The sequence below is a fragment of the Pan troglodytes genome, chromosome 3 (assembly GCF_028858775.2).
Source record: "Pan troglodytes isolate AG18354 chromosome 3, NHGRI_mPanTro3-v2.0_pri, whole genome shotgun sequence".
In the NCBI taxonomy this organism is placed as follows: Eukaryota; Metazoa; Chordata; class Mammalia; order Primates; family Hominidae; genus Pan; species Pan troglodytes.
In genome coordinates this window covers 152351456-152378297 of record NC_072401.2, presented here as the reverse complement: position 1 = coordinate 152378297, position 26842 = coordinate 152351456, and the positions used below count along the sequence as shown (strand labels likewise).

The following is a 26842-nucleotide window of genomic DNA, read 5'->3' as shown; positions in this document are numbered from 1 at the left end:
GAATATTTGGCCATTCATACCATGTTAACTGGCTAATTGGGTTTCAAAAAATCTAAACTTTATAATTCCTTTTTTTTTTGGAGATAGTCTCTCCCTCTGTCAGCCAGGCTGGAGTTCATTGCCATCATCAGAGCTCACAGCAACCTCCAACTTATGGGCTCAAGAAACCTTCCTACCTTAGCCTCCCAAGAAGCTAGAACTACAGACATGCACCACCACACCTGTCTAATTTTTTTTTTTGAACCAGGGTCTTGCTATGTTGCCCAGGCTGGTCTTGAACTCCTGGCCTCAAGCAGTTTTCCTTCCTTAGCCTCCCTGAGTTCTAGGATTACAGGCATTAGCCACAGTGCCCAGCCTAAAAATTCTTACAATTAACATGAGAAAAATAATAGTCAAATTTGTATAGTTGTATCATTTAACTATTAGAGGAAAAATGTGAATCGTACCTTAGTTGTTGATTTTGTTTTAATACTTCTGCCTCTTCCAAATGATTCTCATTTGTTTAATTCTTATTCATTTGTTCTACCTGATCAAATTAGTAACCATAAAGGGCCTAGGAAATAGAATAAATAGCCTATGTATTGATGTTTGAGTTATATTTCTTTCTAAAAATTTAATAATCTATCAAATTCTGTTCTTGTAGAACATAAAACATATATTCTATGTATTAAAATGGCATTGCCAGCCAAGCTCAGTGGCTTGTGTCTGTAATCCCAGCTACTCAGGAGGCTCAAGGAGGAGGATCATTTGAGGCCAAGAGTTCGAAACCAGCCTGGGCAACGTAGCAAGATCCCATCTCTAAGAAAATAAAAAAAATTAGCCAGATTACTAATTTTTGTACTGGGGAGGATGTCTCAGTTACTGGGGAAGATGAGGCAGGGGAATCTTTTGAGCCCAAAAGTTAGAGGCTGCAGTGAGCTTTGTTCTGTTCCCTCATTGTGCCACTGCATTCCAGCCTGGGTGACACTCTACCATCTTAAAAAACAACAATAACAAAAAAAAAACCATGACATTGCTTTATGTTATTTTATGTAGATTATAGTGATGTATTAAAGGTGTGTGTATACAAACACATAAAGTGAAAGTTTTTTAAAAAGTAGAAACATAATTAGATGATGTATATGTAGAAAAGTCCAATAGACTTACATGGTAATTTTAACTTCAGACTCTAAAGTTAGACCAAAGAATGAAAAAACTAAATTAAAAAATAATTAGAAAGATTATAATATTTAACTTCAGTGCCATCCATAACTTTTTAAAGACACCAGTCAAAGACTTTAGTACCTGGAGTTTGTGTCCTAAGAGGAGCCCTAAGTAGGGCATCTTTGTAGAGAAGGGCTTACGTCTTCTGAAGGAAATAGTATTTCCAGATCTAAAACTTAGGCTAACCTCTTTACTTTGTAGATTTTGAGGATCTTAGTGGAAATGGATATGAGTGAAGTTTGTGAAAGGGTGTTGTGTAGTATTAATATAACTTTTGGGGATAGATACAGATATATAAAGGTATAGGTATATAATGTGATCTAGATATGTACTTATAAGGTGCCAGAATCAGTGATTTCTTATCTTATCCATGCTTATATTTGGTCAACAGTCTGTTTCTGAATACATGAAGTCTTTTAAATTTTGCTGATCATACCATGGTGATAACTACAAAAATGTATAATCTTTTAATTACTTTATAAACTTTTGGGAAGAGGGTTGGATCACTATGTTATTAATAAATTTGCCAATTTTGTATCCTCTTTTGCCTGGAAGAGGCTTTTGAGGAAGGGATGGGGTAGGGAACAGTATTTCTTAAATGAGAGTGAAGAAAGTAAGTTGAAGACCAAAACCTGCACATTCTCCTTTATAATACTGTTTTAAAATGACAAAGCCTGCCTCATTTTTGTGTGTGTGTGGTAGAGCGTTATACTGAGAGTATGTGTTGTTGGAGGGAGCAGACTTAGGGAAACAAAACATTGTACTTTAGGCCCAGGTTTGTTACTGTGTAAATGACTTTAAATATGCTAGTAATGATCCTCATCTCAAATAAGTGGGTGTGTGGCTTTTTCTCCAAAAACATGTATTACCTACATAATCTGAAATTGGGTGATAAATGCTATTTTCTCAAATGAGACTAATAGCTAACTGTTTGCTTATAAGTCTATTACATGAGAACTTTGTACACTGTAGCACCTGGAGCAGTGCTTTATATGAAGAGTCTCTCAAAAAATATATTGAAGTTGTTGGTCTTTTGAAATGATTTTTATAATTCTAGATATGTGATCTGAACTAAGTGATATTTGCTTTGTCTTCAGATTGTTTTTAATTGTGTTGTAACTGGATTGTGTTGGAAAAATAGTCCTTAAGTGACATAGCTTCAGGAGATTGTAAATATTATCATGCTGCGGTATTACAGAGTCGTTTATTCTATTTGGACCATGTTTAAGTATTTAAAAAATTATTGATAGAATAGGCCAGGTGCGGTGGCTCACACTTGTAATCCCAGCACTTTGGGAGGCCGAGGCAGGCGGATCATGAGGTCAGGAGATCAAGACCATCCTGGCTAATATGGTGAAACCCTGTCTCTACTAAAAACACAAAAAATTAGCCGGGCATGGTGGCAGGCGCCTGTAGTCCCAGGTACTCGGGAGGCTGAGGCAGGAGAATGGTGTGAACCCAGGAAAAGGAGCTTGCAGTGAGCAGAGATAGTGCCACTGCACTCCAGCCTGGGTGACAGAGCGAGACTCCAACTCAAAAAGAAAAAAAAATTGATAGAATATATTTGAAGACAGTATGTATGTCTGCATATATATATATAGTTAGCAGAAATGAAACAACTTTCATTTCTATTATGTGAACAAATTCTCAGTTCCCTGATGCATTGGTATTTTTGTTTTAGCCAAATGTCACCATTTTGACCATTTTTTTTAGTGTCAAGGTATAAAAATAAATATTATCGTTTTATTTCCTCCTAATTTTGGTTATTTTTCCTATAGATATTATCTTTGAGTTACTTGATAATTTGTGAATAATTTTATAATTCCTCTGGTTCTTCTGCTGTGTGATAAAAGTTATTGTGCGTATGCTTAATAGCCATTGAATTTGACTTCACTGTGGTGCATTATAGTAGAATCTATTGTTACCTAATTTAGTCATAATTTTATCATAGCAGCTTAATATCTCTTATAATTTTAATTGTTATCAAGAAGAATGACATCATTTAATTTGACTCAAAATGTAGAAGGATGGATGAATGACAAATTAATAATTTACTACCTTTGCATAATACTGAAGCATAGAGTATTAGAAGGATTGATGGCAGAAAAGGTTAACAAATTTGAGCAGCTTTCATTAGCTTTACATCGTCATATGTTTGTGGTGCTGACTGAAATAGGCTTTGTAGGAGATCTCAGTCTAGGGAACTAATTACTTGTGCCGATTGCCGCGCTGATGAATAGACCCTCATTGTATGATTCCCCTGAAGACGAGGAGCAGCCTGTGATTCACGACTGCATCCTGGCTGATATTTGATAATAATTTTAACAGATAAATGTAGGTAGGCAGAATGATGAAGTGCCTATCCAAGCTCCATCACTATCAAAGCCATACACACAGCCATCTGTGTACTGCCTTTTTCCTTCTCACCTAAGGAGAATTTCATTTTATTAATTGAGTTAAAACAACTGTTGTCTTTTGATTGTATGTATATTCTGTGGGTATTTATTTATTTTTAAATAATATCATCATGTTTTTATTCAAATTTAGACAGAATAATGAAGAAATATATAATAATAGCTTTTTAAATTTTTCTTTTTGAGAACTGCAATTCTTATACCTTTTTGTATTACATTTTGATTACATTATATCTCCTTCTCCTGACCAAAATCACCCAAGGAAATATTTGATGTTCTTATCCCTTCAGCATTTTCAGAGATCAGTCTCTACTGTTTTAAAAAGATTTTCTTTAAATAATGTACTGTTTATGCTTTTTATTAATACAAGATAGTTTTTAATTGATAAAAGTACTTATTTATAAACCTATTTTGAATTTTTAAAGAGAACATCTTTAAAACATCAAAATAAAGGTAACTTTTACTTGGGTAGTTTGGGACTGTCAGTTGTTGAAGACTACTAATTTGTCAAAGCTGACAGATACAATTTTATTAGCTCCCGAAATATAAGTAAGATTGTATTTTGTATTAGTCATTCCTGAAGAAGTTTTGATTATGAATAATTTTTTAATTTCATTATTGAAACTTACAGGTGTTCCTGCTGTATATCTTTATTGAATTAATGTATTCTACAGAGATTTTTTTCTTACTATAACTGAAAACACTTTAGTATTTTCCTTATAAAATATTTTTCCAGCATGCTAGATCATGATTAGTTAACAAGAGAGAAAGCTGACATTTATATATTGCCATATAAAATGTGTATGTAATAGGGGAAATATAGAATTTGAAATGAGCAAACCTTTTTTTAAAAAATACATTTCCAAAAGTATGCTTTTGATATAGCAATTATTGCACATCATATAGCATGTAGTTTTTAATTAAATATAAAAACAGAGTACATAAAACAGAAATCCAATCTGATTTGCTTGAAAATAGATTGCTATTTCACTCTACAGGAATGGTTTATTTAAAAACAGTAAATGGAAAAGAAATGCATTTTCTTGTGTTGTTCTAAGCCTCAGGGGCTAAATGTAATGAATATTTTAAGAGATTATTTTAATTAAATTCCTGCACATCTAAACAGAGTAATATTTTATTATCACATACATAACCATGTAACTGATATGTAACATTATCACATACATAACCATGTAACCATGATTCATTAAAGTTAACACTTTCTGGACCAAGAATTCATGGTATGATTTACTGACCTTGTGCAAAAAGGCACAAATTAGGAAGAAAAATGAAGGGGGACGGACTTTGATTAATATAGGTAATGCTATACCATATTTATAATAGCCTTTTCCCTATTCTGGTTTATAAATGCAGCTACAGAGAAAGGTGCCCTGCTGAGGCTGAAATGAGGCTGAAATCAGAGCACATGCCACTAGAGTGTGGGGAAACTGATCACACTGTCAGCAATTCATTTCAAAATGATGTATTTAGTGCTCATTTCACCTTCCAAGAAAAGGAAAAGGAGTTCCTTAGACTAGAAGGTGATATTGTTATTTTCAAGGACATACCTAAGTTAAAGATTGCAGAAAGGGGAGTGTGAGATGGAGGGAGAATTAAGTGGAAGGAGAGGGAAAAAAAGGCAGAGCAAACAAGGAGAGCTTTATGCAGAAATTCAGTGCTACCACGCTGTTTGATAATTGCTAACATATGTGGCTTCTCTGTTTCATTGTAGTCGTCCTCGTGAGTTCTGGCGCCTTGACTACTGGGAAGATGACTTGCGGCGCCGGCGACGATTTGTGCGTAACCCTCTAGGATCGACACATCCTGAAGCGACACTAAAAACAGCCGTGGAACATGGTCAGTGTATAAACCATTCCTTGCCAATAGCAGCAGGTACAGGACTTCGTAATGAAGAGCATAACTTCATTATTACAAGGCACTGTAAAATGGTCCAACACCACATTTCATGGTTATTCATACCAGAAAGAGAAGTTAAATTTTTTTATAGTTACTATAGAGTCCTATTAAATTATGGTGTCAAGTATATTTATTAATTATGTTACACATACAAAACTTACTTAACATAGACCCTTTGTTTCAGAGTACAAAGATTAAATATGTCTCCTTTTAAGCGACACATTCAGCTTTGAGTAAATGAATCCAGGAGGCATGCCTTAAATCCATGAATATCAGGAAGACAGCATTTACAAACCAGATAAGTTTCTAGGTTCTGTTGTGTATACATGGTTTTCCCCCAATCCTGGTATTTTAGCATGAGATCATGAACTGGGAAAGATAATAATAAATGTCCAATTGCCTAGATACTTTCTGAGCCTTGATTTGAAGATGGTTATGATAGATGGCTCATGGAAAAAGAGAATAAACATTATTTTCATACGTTCCTATTCTATATTATTTTGTTATCAGAGCTTAACAAAACATTTTTCCTTTTTTGATACAATGCATATGACTATGATTCACTTTAGGTAAAAGTCTTATAAGTAAATTGGAAAAACTGAAAATTTCCTTTGGATTTGATACTATAAATTTTTATAAAATTTCACTTATTTTATGATTTTTGAAAGTCAATTAAGATATATTGGTTAAGGGGGAAATGCTCCTCCCCACATTAAAATTATCCTGACTTTATAAAATATAAATTGGTTTTTAATAAAGTCAGAAGTACTTTTAATTTTCCTTTTTCAGGGTATTGTTTTAACATGCAGGAACTTGTGATTAAATGGAAATATGTGGCATACAAAATAAATGTTAATTTGTATTCAATAAGGATATTAAGAATTTAGATTAAAAATCTGTAATCTTAGGTTTGGCCTCAGTCAGGCAGCTTAACCTCTTGCACTCAGCCTTAAAGAGCCATTTCTGGAAGAAAATGTCCACAATATGTCATCAGATATAACACCACATGTGACATCAGTCCTTTAAAATAAATGATCATACAGAGAATAGTCAATAACAAAGTGATCTAAAAGCAATAATAGTCTCATGGCCCTACATCTTCAACTACAGGAGGTGGAGAAAGAGAAATAAAATGTAGAATTAATTAGGCCACTTTTGCTTTTAGAGTACATATAGTTTTTAGGTGGTGATAACAGATTTCAGAGGGTTTTTTTTTCTTTTTTTGTGTGTTTTTTTGGATTTTCTGGTTTGTTTTGGTTAATGATGCTTACATTGAGAAAGTGAACTTTTTTTGCAATTTTTAACAAAATGTATTACCATGTCCACTTAAAATTTGAAATTTAATTATTTTTCTGTCTTCTAAACCATCATTTACAGTAATTTGTGAGTTCTGAGATCTGTACATGGCAATATGTTTTCGTAAAAACATTTTCCTTTTATATCTGGAAGGGGAGGATTTGTTTTCTAAAATTGCACATAGATAGACTGTTAATCTTTTATCCTTAGATATCAATAATTCAATTTAAAATTTGTGGTATAGATTTAATATAGAATTTATTAAAATATTCTTATCAAAAATAGTACATATAACCATTTTGAAGAGTTACAGGATTTTTAGTGAATAAATTTTAATTGTTGAGCTCTTAAAATCATATTGTTTTGTCAGCTTTTTTAATGCTAAGCATCTGCATTAATGTTTGACAAAAAAGAATTTATTAACATGTTTTTACTATCATCTAAGACTCTTGTATAGAAGTAGATTTCACTCTGATTACTCTCGATAGTAATTGAAAGGTTAATCCAATGTTAATTATCTATGTTTTAGTGTGCATTTTTAAATTGAGAGAGAACAGCAAAGGTAAGCATTGAGTAATATTTTATAGTAATTTAATGATTATTGTCACACTCCAAAACGTTAAAAACAAAACTTGCGTTTGAAATATATGTTTAAAAATCTAAATGTGTAGGAGATTCTTCAGTTGTCTTACAATTTCAGAGATATATCATATTTAATATTTAATATAACATTTTTTGAAAAAATGCAAATTCTAATCCTACCTCATATTTATTTTATTTTAAATAATAAGGGAATAAATTCAGCACATAGATTGTATTATGGTATTGTTCAATGTCAGAAAATTTATGCTAATATATTCTGTAAACAAAGCTTAATTTTTTACTGGTGTATTAAATATTTTATGGTGACATTCAATTTTAATTTGGTGTTTAAAAATTTTGGAGCATTAAAGAAGCTAATCAAAATAAACTTATTAAGAATTAAGTATGCAGAACAAAATTGTTAATGTGATCAAAAAGCAGTTGAAATTACAGATTTTAACATGGATAAATACCATGCTTCAATGTTGAATTTAAATGTTTAAAATAGATATTAATGAGGATAGTATGTCATTCTTATATTTTTATGACTTCTCACTTTTATTTATAATTTATTTAACTAAGGAGATAGGACATTTTAAAAATGCAGAATCTTAGAACACCATGAACTATATTATCATTATCAAAGGAAAACATCTAAATAGAAGTGCCATTGGAGATCAGTTATGTATTTTAGTAGTAAGAGCCATCTTTTTTATAGATTGATTTGATTTGAAGGAAAGCCTCTAGTGTAAAGGTGGCAGAGTAAATACCTGAAGAGTGATGTTCTCTGTTTGGGCGATCAATACCAGCCCCATGACTCTACTTCTGGCTACCTTCTAGTTAAAAACAAATTTTTTAATTCTGACAATTTAATTGCCCTTCCCAAGTTCACATTAACTTGCTTGGGGAAAAAAGCTTTAGGTAATTTTTCAAGCAGAGACCCTCCAAAGTGGTTATTTATAAAAGTCATGTTGTAATGGGAGATTTCTTTAACTTTGCAGAAACTGAGTCATATTTTAAAATTAAAATTAATACTTCCTCTTATGATTAAATATTCTTTATGGAAATTAGCAGCTCAAGCAAAGCTGGGCATTTTATTCTTGAGAGCATTTTCTTCCATTTTATAGTTTTAAAATTTATTAGAAATTGGTAGCAATGATTTGTAACATTTTCCTAATGCCAGAGCCCAGGTTAGCAGTTACTTACTATCAGAGCATTTTAGATGTAGAAGGAACCTAAGGCTAACGTCTAGTCTAACTTTATTCTTTACAGATAAGGAAACTGAGGAAACAAAGGGCCAGTATAATTTTTGGTAGATAAAGGACTAAAGCCCAGGTTAACTGACTGAAACCCAGGTTTTCATATCAGTGTGCTGTGCTGTCCTCTAAAATTCATTATTAAATATAATGGGAATTTTATATTTAAATTAAAGACATGTAAAAAATGTTTTAAACGGTAGAAAGATTGGTTTTAATTCAGGTGCTAAAACAGTTTAGCAGAGAATCCTATTGAATTCAAGACATTTTTATTTGGTAGAGAACGTGCTTGCTAATAGAAATATATAAGGAGAATTTAACATAGTTTTAAAAGTATCTTGTAAGCATATGGAATGATACAAGTAACTCATTTGGTTTTCTAGGGATGACAGATCATGTAAAGATCTTAAATCGTGCCATTGTCTCATAACTTCAATAATGCCAGATACTGTTGCTTCCTTTTTAGGATCAACATATACTAGGTTCTCTATCTAAAATTTTGATTAGCCCATGATTATTACGAGATGCACCTGGCTTATTCTCCTAATTATCCTTTGTAGTTTCATTAATTTTTACAGAGTCAGTTTTCTTGACTTGGAATGCTATGGACATGGCATAAACTATAGAGGGGAATCAATTAGAACAATAGTTGATTATAAGATATTCTTTATGTGTCCTGTTCAGAATACTGTTATGGTGTATGCTTCAGATCACATAAGTAGATACCCATTTTTATTTTATGTATGTTTGAAGGCACTCTGTTATTCCAATAGTAGTCTTTTTTAAAAATGCTAATTCTTAAAGTATAAACTTCTTTTACTTTAATACAGACTATTGATGATTCCAGTTCACTTGCTCAGTAGATGTTAAAAAGGATTTATATCAAAGGTGGAACAGTTTTTGTTGTGTGTGTTTTTGCTGTTTTTATATTTTAATTCTACTTACCTGTTTTGTGGTGGATAGATAAATCAACTCATGTCCAGAGTTAGCTCTGAAGAACTTGAATTTTACATTTTGGGGACCAGCCTCTCTCTCTTAGGCCTTTCATTGTTCTTAGCCTCAGTGAATCAAATCATTTTTAAAGATGACATTTCTGACAGATTTCTCCAATTTTATGTAACAATTGCAGTTTAAGTATTAAGTTAGGATAAATATTAAACTAGAATAAAAGGTGAAATTAAACCAGAATAAAAGGCATTTCTTAATAATGATATGAAAAACTTAAACAGCAATCATGTTAGTAACAATTTTATTAGCCAGAAATATCTGAATTGAGCTTTAAAATGGAACCCAAAGTATATTCTGACTTCATCCAATTAACTTTTAGACGTGTGTAGAATATACTCACAGAAGATATCAAAATACTTGTTTATAATGGTTGATTGAGAATAAGGCAAATGAAAGTTAAAAATATACTTTTCCCCAGTACATATAAACATGATAATAATCCTTTATTTTATGCTTGGAAAAGTTTTGTTCTAATTTTTTTTTTTAAGGTTCTTTAGCAGAAAGCTATTAGACCACTGAGAATTGAACACCAGCGCATGTGGTGTATATTAGAGTACTGTTGGTAATTTTACTGCTGCTAACTTAAAATCCTCAAGGGGGAGTTAATTACAGGAAAACCATTCTAAATATCAGTAAGCTGCATATTTTCCATGACAAGAGGTTTTTCAGTGGAGCTTGAACAATTCCAGAATCTGAGCTTGTAAAAATAAGTAAATAAATAAATTAAAGTGGGTGTGTGTATGCATACAGTACACCTATAGTATGTAAAATTTTTAATGAAACTTTAATTCAGAAGTTACCTTACTGTGTTTTAATATAGGCAGCATGATTAGAACATATTTAAAATTTTTTAAATTGCAATTGGAAGGGATAATTATATTTCTCGTGGTCATTTATAAATGAATGTGAATTTATTTTTTGAGCTATTTTAAACCATTACATATTGCCACTGGGGACTCTCATTTTTTTGTAAATGTTTGCAGATTAAAGAGGTTTCTTCTTTTTTCCTTTCACATAAGCTTGGTGTACTTTAGGACATGTATGGCAATAATCAGAGGAAGTAATGAGCAGGGTGTTTAGTTGTTTCTGATGTGTTTGGCATGTTCATCAATTTTAGATTTGGAAATGAATATTTTTTGTTCTTGATTATTATTCTGATTTAACCTTTTAAAATGCACTATGAAAAACAAGAATTAGTAAACAAATTAATTATATACACATTCATATTTGAACAGTGGTTGTTTTGTTTTCTTTCTTTTTCTTACATCTAAGAGCTAATATGGCATCGTGGTTAAGAGCCCAGCTTCTGGCACCGTGCTGCCTGTTTTTAAATCCTGACTCTAATTGTCAAACGCATGTTAACTTGGTCAATTTATGTAACCTCTTTGAGCCTGCTTTCTTATCTTAAAATTAGAAATAAGCAGAAGGTTTATGAGAATTAAATGAATTAACTATGTAAAGTATTTTTAACACTACTCCCTGACTTATGCAAAATGATATGTAATATTAGCCTTATTATTAATATTTCTGCTTTGAAGAAGGAATTATAAATCCAAGAAATAAAAAGAATGTGGTATACTGATTCTGTACTAAAATCTAACTGGAAAATAATAATTTATTATAATTTACTTTATAAAAACATTTAGAAGATGGTGCTTCATTTGCATTTCTCAGTGGCCAATATATTTTTAATAATGTTGATAGCAAACTGCAAAAGATCTTGTTTAGCCTCAGGGCAGTGTTTCTGATTTTAGAGTAAGGAACTATAAATACTTGAAATATAAGTGATTTTAGAACATAGTTCTGTTTTTCTAAAAATTATTGGTTAATTGTAAGTATATTTCTTTTTAGCCTTTAAAAAAAAACAGGCCAGGTGAGATGACTTACGCCTATAATCCCAGCAACTTTGAGAGGCTGAGGTGGTAGGATTGCTTGAGCCCAGTAGTTAGAGATCAGCCTGGGCAACATGGGAAGACCTCATCTCTACAAAAAGTTAAATTAAAAAATTAGCTGGGCATGGTGGCAAGCACCTGTGGTCCCAGCCACTTGGGAGGCTGAGCTGGGAGGATTGCTTGAGCCTAGAGGCTGCAGTAAGCTGTTATTGTGCCTTTGCACTCCAGCCTGGGTGACAGAGCAGGATCCTGTCTCGAAAAAATTAAATAAAAAATAAATAAAGCCACTTTAATTAGATACACTAAAGTAATCTTTTCAAACATATGTCCAGACCATCATATGTGTGTAGCTTACAATGCAGCCTGTGAGTATGAAAGATTTTATTTACCCATAGAGTGTATTTAAAGGTAAATATAGAAAGCTTCTTCCCATGACTTCTTATTAAATAGAAAACTCCTATGTTTCAGTAGCACTATAAGTATTGTATATAAATGGTATACATGGTGAATTCGCAATAAATATGAGAAAAAAAAACCTTTTACCTTTAACATCATCTGTAAACGTACTTATCAAACCCTAAGAACCTTTGATCTGCCAAATCAGGTAACACATGTGCAGGTTAACTATGTAGAATAAATTATATAGATATATATATATTAGTCGTGTTACTGCAAATTGACTGCTTTATTCTTTCTGGGGTTTGGGCCTTATGCCTAGGCAGAAGCTGCAGTGGAGCAAAAAAAAAAAAAAACCCTAGCCATCCGATTTCCATATCAAAAGCCGCAGCCTGGGTAGATCAGGTGCTTTACCTCTGGGATTTATCTAGCTGGAAGCCAGGAGGGTCAGGTGAAGATTCTTAACTTTCCCTTATATGACACCATTCAAAAAAAGATTAGGAAAAGATACACATATGAAGTTTTACAAATCACAATTTAGAAGTTAGCATCTGCCTTCCTGCTTGTCGTAAGGAGAAAGCTGCTCAAAACAACAGGAGGCGCCCTGGAAGGATGTGGGTTTTGAATCAGAGTTTTGAATTTCAGGGTTTTCCACTTTCATTTGCGTCTTTGCTGTCCTTTCGGATCCCATTGTTGAGTGTAGGTGCTCTGCAGGGCTGCTTCTTCCCTCCCTAGATGTGTTCTCTTTTCCTCCATCTGCCTGCAGTTGCTGCCTTGTCATAGTGCCTGAGTCTGGTACTGCTGCTCTCCACAGGCTGCTCCAGTTCAGGCCGCATGAGGCCCCTTGCCCACATGCCTCTCATCCCAGGCTTTCTGTTATGTTTGCCCCCGGGGTGCCTTAGCCCTTTAGTTTAAACATGCAGAGGAGGTAGTGTTTGAGCTTCCACTTAGTTTCCACACCGCCTTGCTCCTGGATATTTGTATAAAGGACAAAAGGGCGGAGGAGTGAGTGTATGTGTGAACATGTGGACGAGGGTAATGTGAAGGAAGGAAGGAGGGAGGGTGGATAAAGAAGGGATTGCAGCTTTGAGGAGCTGCTGTAGTCTTATTAGTGTCAGATATGGCTTCAGTATCTGGGCCTAAATCCTCACTGGCTTGTGAATGTCTCTTAGCTTTAACCCTTTTTAATTCTGGATTCTCCTCCACAGCCACTCCTCAACCATTCCAAAATGTTTGTCAGTATAACATTGTTTGGAGGAATGAATCAGTCCTTATTTTTTGCTGTTAAATATTGTTTCCAAAACTGGGTTTTGATTGTTCCTATTAATGAATTTTCAAAAAAAGTACTGCTTTTGAACTACTCCTACCCTACCTATAAGTAAATAAATGGTTTGGTGAGCAGTGCAGGGGTCAAATTTAATGGGATTAGGGTGCTTGTTTAGGGTAACATTAGACTAGGTTGGGGGATCGAGTTTGTCAGATCAGGCATGTGTGCCATCCCAATCACTTTCTCCACTGTAGCTGACACTGTGTATAAAAGATTGACCATCTTTGGCCACCTACCCTTACCTAAGCCCCTACCCCTCTGCCGAAGTGCTCTTCCCAGAACTGATGGACAGCTTTGTTTCCTTTTCATTTCAGCCACAGATGAAGATATCCTTGCTAAAGGAAAACAGTCCATCAAGAGTCAGGCTTTAGGAAATCAGAACTCAGAAAACGAGATCCTCCTGGAAGGCGATGATGATACTCTGTCATCCGTGGATGAGAAAGATTTAGAGAATCTTGCTGGTAAATTTGGTGGTTGTGCAGATATTTCAGCTACCTCTGGGACAATAAGCATATAATTACTTACTTTTTCAGCTGTGACCACTAGGACTACCAAGTTTATACCCACAATTACATTAATTGGTTATTTCAAATACTTCCCCCCTTCTACCGTTTCTCCTTTTATTTTTCTATTCTATTCAGTCTTCTTACTCTCCTCATTTTTTTCTTTTGTGAATAATTTTCACTGAAAAAGAAAAAAGTTTAAAAGCAGCAACAAAAGAACAAAATTACTTCACCCATCCCATAGGAGTTACCAAATCTCTGTAAAGTAAGACTGTAAGTAAAATTCTGCCAGTTTTTTTTTTTTTTGTAAATAAAGCTTGGAAGGAGAGAAGCTATTTGCTTTGATATACAGGTCTTAGTGAACATGCTGTATATGCATGTAACTCTCTCAAATCAATTCCGAGAATGCCATGGCTTTTCACAACATTCACGTATTTTGCCTGATGTAGGAATTTTGATTTGCACTCTGCAGATTCTCAGTTTTACATCCCTTATGGGAAAAATTCTCTTGTTTAGCCGGAAATTTTAGTCATTCATTAAATGGCTTTTTTACTTTAATACCTGTGGCTCTGTCCCTCAAGGAAGAAAGTCTGAAAGGTTCTATAATTTCAATAGGTGAAAATTACATAGTTTTCCATTTTGATAATTTTAAGAGAAAAGACATTAAAAATCTTGCTTTTGGTGACATATCTGCAACCTGTGCTACTATGCCACTTGGTAATGAAAAGCAAAAAGAGAAGATGGTATCTTCTCTGATAACTGTAAACCTCTCTATAAAGTAAAATAAAATTAATTGGTGGGAGTGGAGAGTAAGGTAGATACTGCTATTCTGTAGTCTTTTCCTTCACATCCATTTACCCATTTCTTCCTTTATTTTGCTTCTATTCTTGCTACTAGTAATACATTCATACAGTAATAGAGGTGAAAGGGGTGTTTAATTATATAATCTTGACAATGGCAATAGGATTAAGAAGTAATCCACACTAATAAAGTGGTGTGGGTTAGAAATGAAGTGGAAATTGTCAGGGGTCTTCTGTAGGACCTAGGCTGCCCTAGCTCTTGCAGCTGTCTGCTTACCCTGTAATTGAATGTCTGAGAGTGATTGAAAAAATGTTATTTCTTCTCAGTATTACATGCTAATGTACAGAGGGCAAAAGGAGACAGCAAAAGAACACATAGCTTCTTATTTCATCCATTTATAAGGATGAGCTTTGGGAAATCATGGCTGTTCTGCAGCTATCTGCTGCCCATCTGCAAACACAATGTATTTGTACATTGGGAATAGAGGGCAAAAGCTGCTCTGATCTCCGCAGAGCATCCCTTCTATTGTCCTACTGGCACACATTAAGATTGATGTGAGATTAAGCACTATCACCCTTCTAACAATCGATGGAAATGTCAATTCATCTGAATTTTGAAACACTTATTCACCCATTGATTATCTGAATAGGCACACCTTGTTTATAGGCACTATATTAATTCAGAACTATAAGTGCCAATATTCTCTTATGCTGTTTTCTTCCCCTATAGGATTTATACCATGAGGAATTGACAATGGAATTTCAAATTCTTTCTAGGTCGATCTCTCTCTATGTGTGTGTGTGTGTGTGTGTGTGTGTGTGTGTATACACACACAGACATATATATGTAACATTTTTAGTTCATATTTTATATTTAGCTCTAATATACATTATGCTGTTCTGTCTGTAGTGAATCTATTGTTTTCAGTAGCAGTCTGATTTGTCTCTTTGATAAGCCCTGTGGAGATTTGATTATTCCAATAAAAATTCATTCACTTGGAAACCCACCCTCCAGCTGTTTACTCCCAAAGTCCCTGAACTACACTAATATTAGATTTGGAAGCATTGAACAATACTTAACAGTGGAAAGGAAGGCTTAGAAAAGAAGTATTTTTACCAGTCATTGATGGGGTAAAGTTGTTATGGAAGAGGTTTTGTGTCAAGCTGGCATAAAATCTCTATCAGAAAATATGGTTTAACATTTCCCACTTCATTAATAAGCTAGAGATCTTTTTGTAGCCATGCCTCTACCATACTGTAGGCTAACTGCTGGCCTTGGAAGCCTATTGAGGCTTCTTTGCTCCTGGTTGTTGTTCATGTTGTTAGATAGCCTGAGGCCTGTTTTCTAAATGGAATGTGGATGGACTTATTTAGGCAGAGCCACTTCTTACCTAGAGATTAGACCAAAGCTTTGCAGACTCCCTGTAAAATAATTGCATCCTAGTTTACTGTTATCATTAACCGCCTGTTATAGATCTTGTAGTATGAGAATCCTGACTGCATTTTCAGAGGAAGATTTGGGGTGGACAGAATATTTAACTGTAGAAGTAGTTGGCAGGCAGTTCAGTACTAGATGTGAGAGTGAGAAGATTAAATACAATTTCTGGTCGAATTTGATTTTTTGAAAAATGTCATTCCAACTTGTGTGGCTTGTCTTTTCCTTTTGGCAGGTCCTGTTAGCCTGAGCACACCAGCTCAGCTTGTGGCCCCCTCTGTTGTAGTAAAGGGCACTCTTTCTGTCACCTCCTCCGAACTCTATTTTGAGGTGGATGAAGAGGATCCTAACTTCAAAAAAATCGACCCCAAGGTGAGAAGATGAGGGGGTTTCATATGATGGGATGGTGGGTGCTGTTGGATAGGATTGGGATTGGTAAATCTGACAGGCTTAGTTTGAATTTCTTCTAAGTTGCCTTGGCTTATATGCAATGTCATTATCTTCTTTAGTTTATGATTCCCTACCAGTTAGTTAGATTATTGAAGTTCATTTAGATTCAAAAACAAATTCTACTTAATGGCATTTATCATTAGCTCTTTGTGAGGAGGGGAAGGAACTTCAGAGAACATTGTCTATAAATATATTTTGCCTCAAAGGGTCAAGGGTGAATTAAGATACAAAATTCAGTGAGATTGAGAGTGGAATTATTTTGTTTAGCCTTTATGTTTTCTGGATATGATGCCAATATATCACTCTCCTTGCTTTGTCCCCATGACTTACTACTCTGTCGTGCATGCAAGCGTGTTTTGTGTGTGAGATACCTCTGTTTCCCATTACCTATAGTAGATTTTACAAGGCACTGCATAATTTTCTATTCTTAAATGAAAATGTAATTTCCCCTTTAAAATATATTTCTCATTACTTTTCAGACCCTGGCAACTTTGTTTTTACTAAGAAACATTTGTAGCACGTCATAAAAACCAAAATTAGGTTTATTTCAAGAAAAAGAATGGTATAATTTGCTCTGAGAGGAAACAGTTTCTTTTAAAAATGAGCAAAATAAGCAATCTGTAGAAAAAGGTGGCTTAAAAAGTGGAATAATTTATTTTGCAGGCTGATAGCATATGTTATGTACATGTATATACATACACATATTTTGAGTTTATTGGTAGGTTCTTTGATTTTGTAATCATGTGAATTTTTAAATCTGAATGATTTAGAAGTATTTCAAAGTAGCTCTTGATGAAAATATTATAATTTTGTTTAAAACTATACAAACAAATCATGTCTCATGCATATTTCTAGCACATTGTTTCAATATTGCTGCCTTTATTAAGACAGGACTTGGTAGATTGTATGAAACTGATTGTTTTGAGCTTGATAAGTTAACTAATCCAATGTAGAGAAAACTTGCTAATTCTGAAATTCTATCAATTAAAAATTTTTTCTACTTTGTCCCATGACTGAAATGTCTGAAAATGCATTAGTTTCTTTAGGAAAGGAAGGTTACCAAAATTAAACTCTCTGATTTCTGTTAACTTCTGAATTTAAGAAAGACTGGGATTTAATTCAAGATATTCTATCATGCTTTTAAACACATATAGAGCAAAGCCTAAAATTTGATTTAATTTAAAGGTGTCTAATTAATTGTTCTGAAAATTAGAATCTCTGCCAATGTGTGAGATTAGGTTCTTTGAAGTTATTTGCTCCTTTTAGAGAAGTTACAAGTTTTGTCTCTCTCTGATCTGATTCTGTACAGCATCATTAAATTATTTTTTTCTTGTTGCTTGTGAAATATGGAGATCTTTTGGCTCAATGAAGAAAAGGTCTGTATCACTGCAACCTTCCTTATATTCCAGAAGTTAAAACTCCTGCCAATTTATATTAAAAACAATTTTTCAGTCAGCTACTGGGAGAAGTTTTAATTTTGTATAGATGTTAATGCTTTAAGGTGTTCTGTAAATGAGGACATTTATGTTCCTGCAGTGTTTTTCCTTTTTAACTGATACCTGCATTAAATTAAATAAGGAAGAAGAAAATATGCTGAATTGGGGATATTTTTGTTTCTTTTTGTCAAGACTTAAAAACTTTTTTTCTGGAATAGTTGGAGGGAGATGTATGTCTACTGCTGTAAATACTTTTGTGAGTGAGAAAAATGGTCACTTATAGATATTCTTTTTATCTTTGAAACTAAACACTATTCCTTTAAATCATTTTGTGCAAATGTAAGCACCTACTGTTTGTTTGAAAATGTTTTTAAAATTCAGAACATTTTCCCCAGAGAATAAATTGGTTTTTATAATTTAAAAGAATTTGTTTGTTTGAGCCACTTAATATTACTGTGAAGAATACAGGAAGAGTGACTAGAAAAATAGATATAATAGAGGTTGAGTTGAAAGAGTGGAGATGATTTCAGAACTGATAGGATCAAAGTTTATATTTTTAACACAGGACTGTTTTTACCAAGCAATCTTACACAACTTAAGCCTGTTTGTCAAGTGAACTAGGCTTCAGACCCCTGAGTGGCTTTCTTGTTTTTCATCTATTCTTCTATCCTGCTGCTCATCCCTCCATACAGCCCTTCCCCCTCTCAAACTTCTTCCTCTGATCTTTAAAATTGCCTTTAAAAACATTTTTCTCTACACCTCTCATTTGTGCATTTTCTCAATAAATTAAAACTTGGGCTAATACAAAGAATAAATGTTAGATATTAAAGGGTAACATCTGACATATATTCTGTACCTGTGTCTCATCATTAGCATAGCGAATGGAGTATATAGTTACCTTCAACATAAACAAGACAAACCAATTCCTTTGGGATACTTTCTGTTTGACTAATTATATTATTTTCTAATCAGTTATTCCCTTGCATTAAAAAGAAACTTTTGTTAAAGCTGAAACATTGAAATGAGTATATTGGTTTGTTACCTTAGAAAAACAGAAAGAGGAGGAAGGTACTTTTCCTATTTCTAAATCCTGGAATAATAATTTTTCTTTGGTTATAAAAATGGTATGAAAACCTTTTTTGTTTGAATTGCATATAAGCAGTTTCAGAATAATTCTTGAAATTTGATTAAAATAATCATACTTATGGAATTTACAACTAAGCCATTTTAAAATTGAAGTAATTTATAAATCTGAATGGTTCATATCACCATATGCTCGGGGAGAGGATTGTTGCTATAACCATTGTATTTTTTGTTGTGGTTTATTTAATTGTTAAATTTTTATCACTCAAAGCTTGAAGAGGACAAACAGTTGAAGGAAAAGTATCAACTGACTTTGTTAACTATTCAGAAAAATCCATAAATATTTCCTTTGTATATCAGATTCAGATTGGATTTTTTGAAATTATGGCATAAGAAAGCACATCTCTTGATTTTTAATGTGAAAAAGTTTTTTCTACTTTAAAAATTAGGATCAAAATATTTTCTTTCATACTTTTTTCCCAAGCGTGAAGTAGATGTTACTTTTAATCTTAACATCTACAGAACAAATATATATATTATAGTTGAGTAAAATTAGTGTTTTCTATTTTCTAAGGATTTGGGTGGGAACTTATACAGTCAATTCTACAAAATGTACTGTATTTAAAATTTTGCAAATCAGTTCAAGTGGAAGCTTCTTGCATTTGATTCCTCGTCACATCTTTACATTGGAAATTATAAAGTGTGATCTCACCTGCCTTCACTTAAGAACAATCCACAAACAGTCAATTACAATGTAAAGTAATGTTTTTATTACTGTTTTCAACAAGACAGCTCAGGGTGAGGGTAGAGGTTCAGGAGAGGGAGGAGCACAGTCTGACATTGGCACTGAGAACGTTTAACATCAGTAAAACTTTTTTTAAAAGAGAAATTTTACATATAGTTAAATAATTTTTTCACTTGGTGACAACATTCAGGCAACCAAAAGCAAAACGAAATGAGAGGGGAGGATGGGGTGGAGAGAAAAAGGATAGGGGGAAAGAAGGAAAAGGGGGGGGGAGCTACTATACATTGATTTGAAAATGTACCTTGGGTTTCATTTTGTGGTGGCGGAGCCCGATTGCTTCTTTTGTGTGACCTTTTAAATTCACATTGTTTGGAAGAAAACGATCACTTTTGTGCAAGAATGTGATTTGTTTTGGTTGGGTTGCTCTCTTTTTGTTTGCTTCTTAATTAACGAAGGTCTTCTGCCGGATTCCTATTTCAGGTGACTTACATAAAAGTTTGTGTCCAGAGTTTCTGCTGTTTATAGCTGAGTTGTGTGTTGTGTGTCTGAGAGAGCACGCCCGTTTGTGTCGCTTTTCAAGCAGTCCCCAGCACCCTATAGTTTGTCCAGGCTTTTGGGATTGGTGAGAATTTCCCTGGCCAACCTCCAGGTCTGCTTGGCAGCGCTCTCCAGGGCCGAATGGGGCTTGCCCTGAAAGAGGTCGAGGTTGGGCAGAAAGTAGTGAGGGCAGCGGCGGCACTGCAGGCAGGAGATGAGCTGCAGCAGGATGCCGTTGAGCCGGTCGCCCAGGCACGACTCGTCCCAGTCCGTTTCTCGTGGGTGTTTCTCGCACTCGTACAGCAGCAGCGTCTTCATGTGGTAGTTGTTGAGCGGCTGGCCGGGTAGCTCCAGGTGGCGGTCCCGCAGAGTCTTCAGCACTGAGAGGCACTTGTTTCGGCAGCCGCCCATCAGCAGGCGGTTCTCCGCCTCCCCGAACTGTAGCACCCAGGCGTCGCTCTCTGCCGAGCTCTGCTTGCCGGTCAGCGAGTAGCACTCCTTCGAGAGCAAGTTGAACCCTTCGGCCTTGACCTCGGCCACCCGATTGGGGCCGGGCCAGGGGATGTGGGGCATAGGCCACTGTGCCGCGCTGCGAGGCCAGATCCCGGTGCACTTGAACGCCGGAGTGATTTGCACCACATAGCGCTCCCTGATGCGCAACTTGACCTCGCTGGTGTCCGCGATCATCTTGACCACATCCCGATAGCTGCACTTGTCCACCGCCTGGGCCACCAGCGTCTGGAAACGCGAGCGGATCTTACGCGCTGAGAGATAGCCCGACGCCGTGATGAACTCGACCCAGAGAGACATGCTCCGCTTCCGCCCATCGCTCAGTTTGAGCACTGCGCAGCCGGGCAGCGAGCCGTCGTCCACGAAGTTGAAGACGCCCATCTGGTTTAGGTAGAGCACCACCTCAAATTCGGTGGGCGAAATGACCTCGAGCCCCTCGTAGCGGGCATCGATCTCGCTCAAGGAGCTGATGAAGCGAGGCTCCTGCACCTCCACTTCCTTGAGCACGTCCGAGACCACCTTACAGACCTCTCGGATGGTTTTGGCGATGGCCGCCTTGCGCGCCTGACAGCGCTCAGTGTAGTACTTATTGAGCTGGTAAACCAGCTTGGCCTGAGCGGCGATCATGTTGGGGCACAGGTCCGGGCTATACACCGGCGTCTCGCAATACGTTGAGGGATCCAAGGCTCACGCACTGGTGGTGGCCCAGCGGCTTTCGAAAGAGGCGGTGCGCTCCCCGTTAAGCCCTACTTTCACTCTCGTTTTCCACCTGGGCTGACCGGCTGATACCGTAGCCGGCTTGTTTTTTCCTTTTCCCTCTTTCGAAACCTCTTTTCTTCTGCAGAAGAATTAGGGGAGAAAAGGTGATTTTCTAAAAAGAAAAGTACCTCTTGGAACCTTTTTGCTTTCTCTTGATATGTAAAGATGACCGTGTGCGAGAGAAGCGGGGTGGGGGTGAGGAAGGAGAAGGAGAGGGAAAAAACTCAGGATACCAAAAGGTTAGGCTTAGATGTCTGCAGCCGAGATTGTCCAGAAATCTGGAAATGAGGTTTTTTAAGTGCCAAAGTAAATTTAAAAATAAAAGCGAAACATTCAGTGGTTCATTCTTAAACTTCTCTTCCACGCTGATGGGACTTCTTCGCTCAGTGTAGGTGAGTGCCTTCTTCCTCACCCTCCCCCAAATTGGAAGGTGCAGGAGGTAATTAATGTCCAGAGAGCTGCGAAGTACAACTCAGTCCGCCGTGCACTTGGAGGTTTGCTGACGCCCCGCAGTCTCAGCGTGTTGGTCTCGTCTCTTCTCGGGGGGTCGTGTTATCGCAGTTTTCCTCTTTTCCTACTGGAGGCGTTGTTTGGACTGGGTTTGTTTGTTTGTAGTGGGTTCTCCTTGTGTTTCTTTAGGTGCAAACCGCTGGAAGTTGTTTGATAATCATTTCTGCTTCGTAATTTATACTTTTGGCCCTCACAAAATCCGTTTTAGTGTGACGAAGTCGTTGCTTGCGTTGCATCTGGGGTGTAGTTATAACGATTCAGGGTTTTCCTTCTTCTCCTCTAGGTTGCTTTTACAGATTCCACTTTCTGAGTCGTCTCTCCCCCTCCTCTCCCCTCCGACCTCTTTCTCGCCCCGCTCTCCCCCTGCTTCTCTCCCCCGCCCCCCTTCCTCGTGCTCGCTCTCTCTTCTTTCCTCTCTCTCTCTCTGTCTCTCTCTCTCCCTCTCTCTTTCTTTCTCTCTCTCCCTCGCTGTTTCCTGGAGTTATTTAGTTTATGAATGGTCCCAGGGCCATCATGAGGGGGTGGAGCTTCAGTTCCTACAATCGCTATCCGAGCTGTCAGTGCTTTAGCCAATCCGAGAGAGAAGACAGGCACGCTTGGCGAACGGTAGCAGCCACCACTGCACTTGATAAAGAAACAGGGTAAAGAGAGAAGTAAGAAAATAGGAGGAGATAATGGAAGTCAAATGCTTGCACACATTTTACAGCCGTTCCTCTTTATCCTCCTCTCTTACCAGTAGCAAAGAAGAAAAAGAGTTTATATAGAAGGGACTCTCCTGGAGATGGCTGGAATAACGCGAGGGAGAGTAGCAATGGTTCAGAAAGGTTCACTTTTTTTTTTTTTTAATGATTCTATCAACATTGTGTAGGAGAAGGTGCAAACTGTAACAAAATTACTTTGGCTTGAAGGCAAATGGGAAGAGAAAGGGGAATCTGGGAAAGGACCTAATTTTTCCAGGTTTTTTCCTCCTTTAAAGTCTTCCTCCTTTCTCTTCCCCTCCCCTCCCATTGTTGCCAAGAATCAGAGCAATTGCTGTATATGTGCACCAGTGGGGGTTGGAGTGGATATAAGGTGAGGGTTTATAAATCTCTTTTTAGTAATTTCGATATGCTGTTTAAAAACAGGGCAGGGCAAAAACTAGTCCAAGCACCTTGTTTGATAATTATTTCATAATTAAGATTCACATGTATTTAATACCATTATTTTATCGTTACAAGAATTAACTAGTTACGAGAGAGAAAATATCTAAGTTGTGAGAAATGGTGCAAATTTATATGTCGTAGAACTTAGTAGGATATACTTTTAAAATAAGCTACTAAAATTGTTTCAAACTTAATGAAAAACAAGGCAAGTAAATGTAAACCTAAAGTTTTCTTAAAATGTTACTGTTGTAAATCTAATTGTGAATGTATTCTTAGGGGGTACAGGTACAGAGTTTCATTTGTAAAATGATTTTATTTTCATAATTGACTCTTGCTTTTAAAAGACTTCACTGCCACAAAAATCTATAACTATCCTGTTATTGATTACACAGATGGCTTCACTCCTCCCTAGGCATTTCAATGAAAGGCATGCATGTGCTTTTAGTATATGTATTATCCTAAACGAGTTGTACCCACTGTAGCCTTTCCATACTTTTGGGTGAAAAAAAAAGCTAGAACATTGTTTCCGATTTGCTTAATACTGAGGGTTTATGTATGAACCTAAGATGTCTGGATTCTGAATCTTTTTAACGTATTTCAGGTAGATGTGATTATTTTTAGTTTGATTTGGGAGGTTATATTCCAGCCCTGGGTTATGCGATAAAAATAAAAATCTATGCGTCCATTTGGGTGAAGACTTCGTTTTAGAAACCTGGTAGTTCGGCTTTTTCAAAACCCCTTGGGAGGGCTTGACTTACCGGTAACTCTTAAAGTCCGGCCGGGTGAACCTGAATTGAATTGCATAGGGAAGTTAATTTCTTTCCATTTACTTGGTATCAGACAATTGGGCCTCTTGGTTCTTTCTTACATACCTGGTGCGGACCACAGGCAGTTTGTCACCCTTCCTCTCTCGTTGCCATAAGTCCCTTTCTAAGGAATATTTGCTTAAAAAAATACTATCTCGGATTTGTTGCTTAGGGTTTGTCTTCCCGGGATTAGGAAGAAGAGTCAGAATTAAGTGTCCGCGCGACTCTTGGACTCCAGAGCTTTAGTTAACTTCTCTGGAGTGGCAGAGACTTGGGCTGCTTGACCTCCAGCCTTCTCCGTGGAGGCAGCGTGCGTCCCGGAACGCCTCGCCGCCTAAGGATCTAGGGGACCTCGCGCCCTCGGGGTTCGCGCCTGTGGGAGCCCGGCTCTAACCCGGGAGGCCTTGCCGGCGCTCTGGGAACTGCCTGGGCCAGAGGGCACTGCGCTGCCGGGAGAGCGCGACTGGCCGGGAGGGGCTCCGTGGTTGCTTCTCCGGGGGCAGTTACTGGGCGGAGACTGGTGGCGGGGATAGAGGGTGCGGAGCTTTCCCGCCCCACTCTCGAGGTGGTCGCTTCGTCGTTGCGTCTGGTTCGCGAATGGCCCGGCCCGCGACGCTCCCGAGAGTGAGTGTTTGCAAACAGCCTCAGGGGTGGCGGAGTTGGTTCGCATGGCTCCGCCGCCGCGCCGCAAGTCCTGCGCCTTCTCCTCTTCTCTCGGGTGGGGCGTCCCAGGCCGAGCGGACCTTCGCGCCACCACTCGCCGGACACTCCGCTGCACCTCCACTGGCGGCTCTGTCAAGCTCGGCTAAGTTTTCTCGCATCCTTGCCCCTACGCTTCTCCACTTTTACATACAGAGGGAAGGATGATAAAAGTTACAAATGTTTTGATTTAAAAACAATTCATTGCCAATTTACCCTGTCTTAGGTAGATGCTCTAGTAAATAATAAATCAGTTAAACAAAGGCGACTTTAATTTATGGCCGTGGTACTAATTAGAAACATCATTCGAGCAATAAACTTAAACACTTCCAGCAAATAATGCTCCCTCTTGCTGGTTCTCTTTCTCCCCCCTCCCCCACCCCAACTCACTCTGGCTGCCTCTGCTCTAAGAGCAGCTTCAGCTGCGCCTTTGCGGTCCTCTCTTCCTCTGGTTGAATAATTGAAGGGGGAAACGGTATCCGAGGAGGCTGTAATTGAAGAGCCCCTGTCACCTCTGCTTTTATGTATGTTAGTATAGAAGTCCATCAGCAGCTCCTTGATGGTGTATTAAAACGAACTGGCAGCTCCTTCTGCAGGAGATACTATATTCTATTAAAGGAGACCAAGTGAGAGAAAGAAACTCTAGAGGCTAAAAGCCACTTCAAGTCTTCAGACCGATTCATCTGTATTCTCTTGTTATAATCCGTCTCATCATACTTGAGTTAATGAGGCAAAGGAGAGGGTGCGAAATCTGATGGTCCTTGACAAATTCATTAGGGAGGCTGCAGGACATTTTATTTGACTGTTAAACATCTTGTTTGTTTGGCTTAGGCAGTGCCAACATCGGCATGCTTCAGCCCAGAGCTGTGGTGCTGGGCTGGCTGCAGGACATTCCTAAAAAGGGAAGGAGGACATTCAGGGTGTGATCTGAATTTTTTGTTTTGGATATCAGGTAGTCTATAACCTTCAGATTTCTCTAGGCTTTACCTCTTGCATCATTACATTAGGAACATAAAGAATGTAGGTGATAGTACTGAAGTGGGCATGTTTTTAGTTACTATAAACTAAAATATGAGGATGTTTAAAACTTTAGTCTGAAAATTTCCCAGTTTCTTCAAAAAATTGAGTCAGGTTGTAGTAATTACGGTACTAGTTTTATAGCAATGTGAATGTTTAAGGTCCAGTCAAATAACCAGATTACTCATTACATCCTATTTTTACTTATCATGGTTAAATAAACTTTTAATTATTAATGGAATTTCCTATTTCACCGAAACCTTTATGAGTACAGAAACTTGGAAATAAAAAATTAACTATTTATACAAATATATTTTCAAAAAAAATTGGCATATTTTAAGGAAATTTTTATAATTAAAATTAGAAGCAAAACTGAATACTTGGTGTTAAAATAAGGTGATGAGTTGACAGAATACTTTAAAAAGTGAAAATATTTCTAATTGAAGAATAATGGGTAATTAAGCTAGAATGCTAAGCTTACAATGTTTTATTCTAAGATAATAATACAGTATTAGATTTATCAACATTTCCTTGAAAAGTAGTAAATAATCCAATTGTGATACTTTCTTGCATAGAGAATTCAGTTGTATTTTTCCTTCAGCATTGACTGAGCTTGAGCTTAAGTGCTTTGAGAAAGAATCCTGTCTTCCATTTATAGGAAAACAGTATGGAAGTAAAAAAACCTAATGCCCTTTGCCTGTCATTTTTATACATTCCTGCACTGCTGATGAAGCTTGAACGGCTGCAGGGAATGTATGGATTTGAAAAGAAATGATGCAGTAGTTCATGTTGTGTTTCTCAGGAGCCAAACCAAACTAATGACTGAAGTCAGTGCTTCTGTAATCTGACAGTTATAATCCTGTTTATGTTTCCAGAGAATACAAAATTCTTAAACTGTTTTATTTTTTGCTGATCTTTACTTAAAAATGTATTTACTGAGTTAACATCAGTGCATTTGTTACTTTATCATGTTAACGAGACTTAAAAGGTATCTATTATTTTATTATCTGTAAAAATAATATATTGTATCTCAATAATCTTTACTAAAGAGTAAACAAATTTTAGAATACATGATCTTATTTTCCGGGAAATATTTTAGAAGCTTTCAAAAAATAATCA

At 36.5% G+C, this 26842-nt stretch overlaps 2 protein-coding genes across 15 annotated transcripts in view; one reads left to right on the top strand and one right to left on the bottom strand.

The window, feature by feature from the left end:
- Nucleotides 1–26842, top strand: part of LRBA (LPS responsive beige-like anchor protein) — a 761353-nt gene that overhangs the window by 422746 nt on the left and 311765 nt on the right. For 7 of the 14 annotated variants that reach the window (XM_526701.8, XM_016952354.4, XM_063809069.1 and 4 more), the window contains 4 exons: nucleotides 5350–5474; nucleotides 7360–7392; nucleotides 13606–13752; nucleotides 16265–16401. In XM_526701.8, the coding sequence (XP_526701.2) occupies nucleotides 5350–5474; nucleotides 7360–7392; nucleotides 13606–13752; nucleotides 16265–16401 (442 nt within the window). Of the gene's footprint in view, nucleotides 1–5349; nucleotides 5475–7359; nucleotides 7393–13605; nucleotides 13753–16264; nucleotides 16402–23027; nucleotides 23131–24406; nucleotides 24632–26842 lie in introns of those variants that run through there. The other 7 variants (XM_063809071.1, XM_054683898.2, XM_016952356.4 and 4 more) reach the window with 3 other exon arrangements.
- On the bottom strand, nucleotides 19746–22297 carry MAB21L2 (mab-21 like 2). The gene has a single exon (XM_001151747.6). It carries the CDS (start codon nucleotides 21415–21417, stop codon nucleotides 20338–20340), a length of 1080 nt encoding a protein of 359 aa, XP_001151747.1. The 5' UTR covers nucleotides 21418–22297; the 3' UTR covers nucleotides 19746–20337.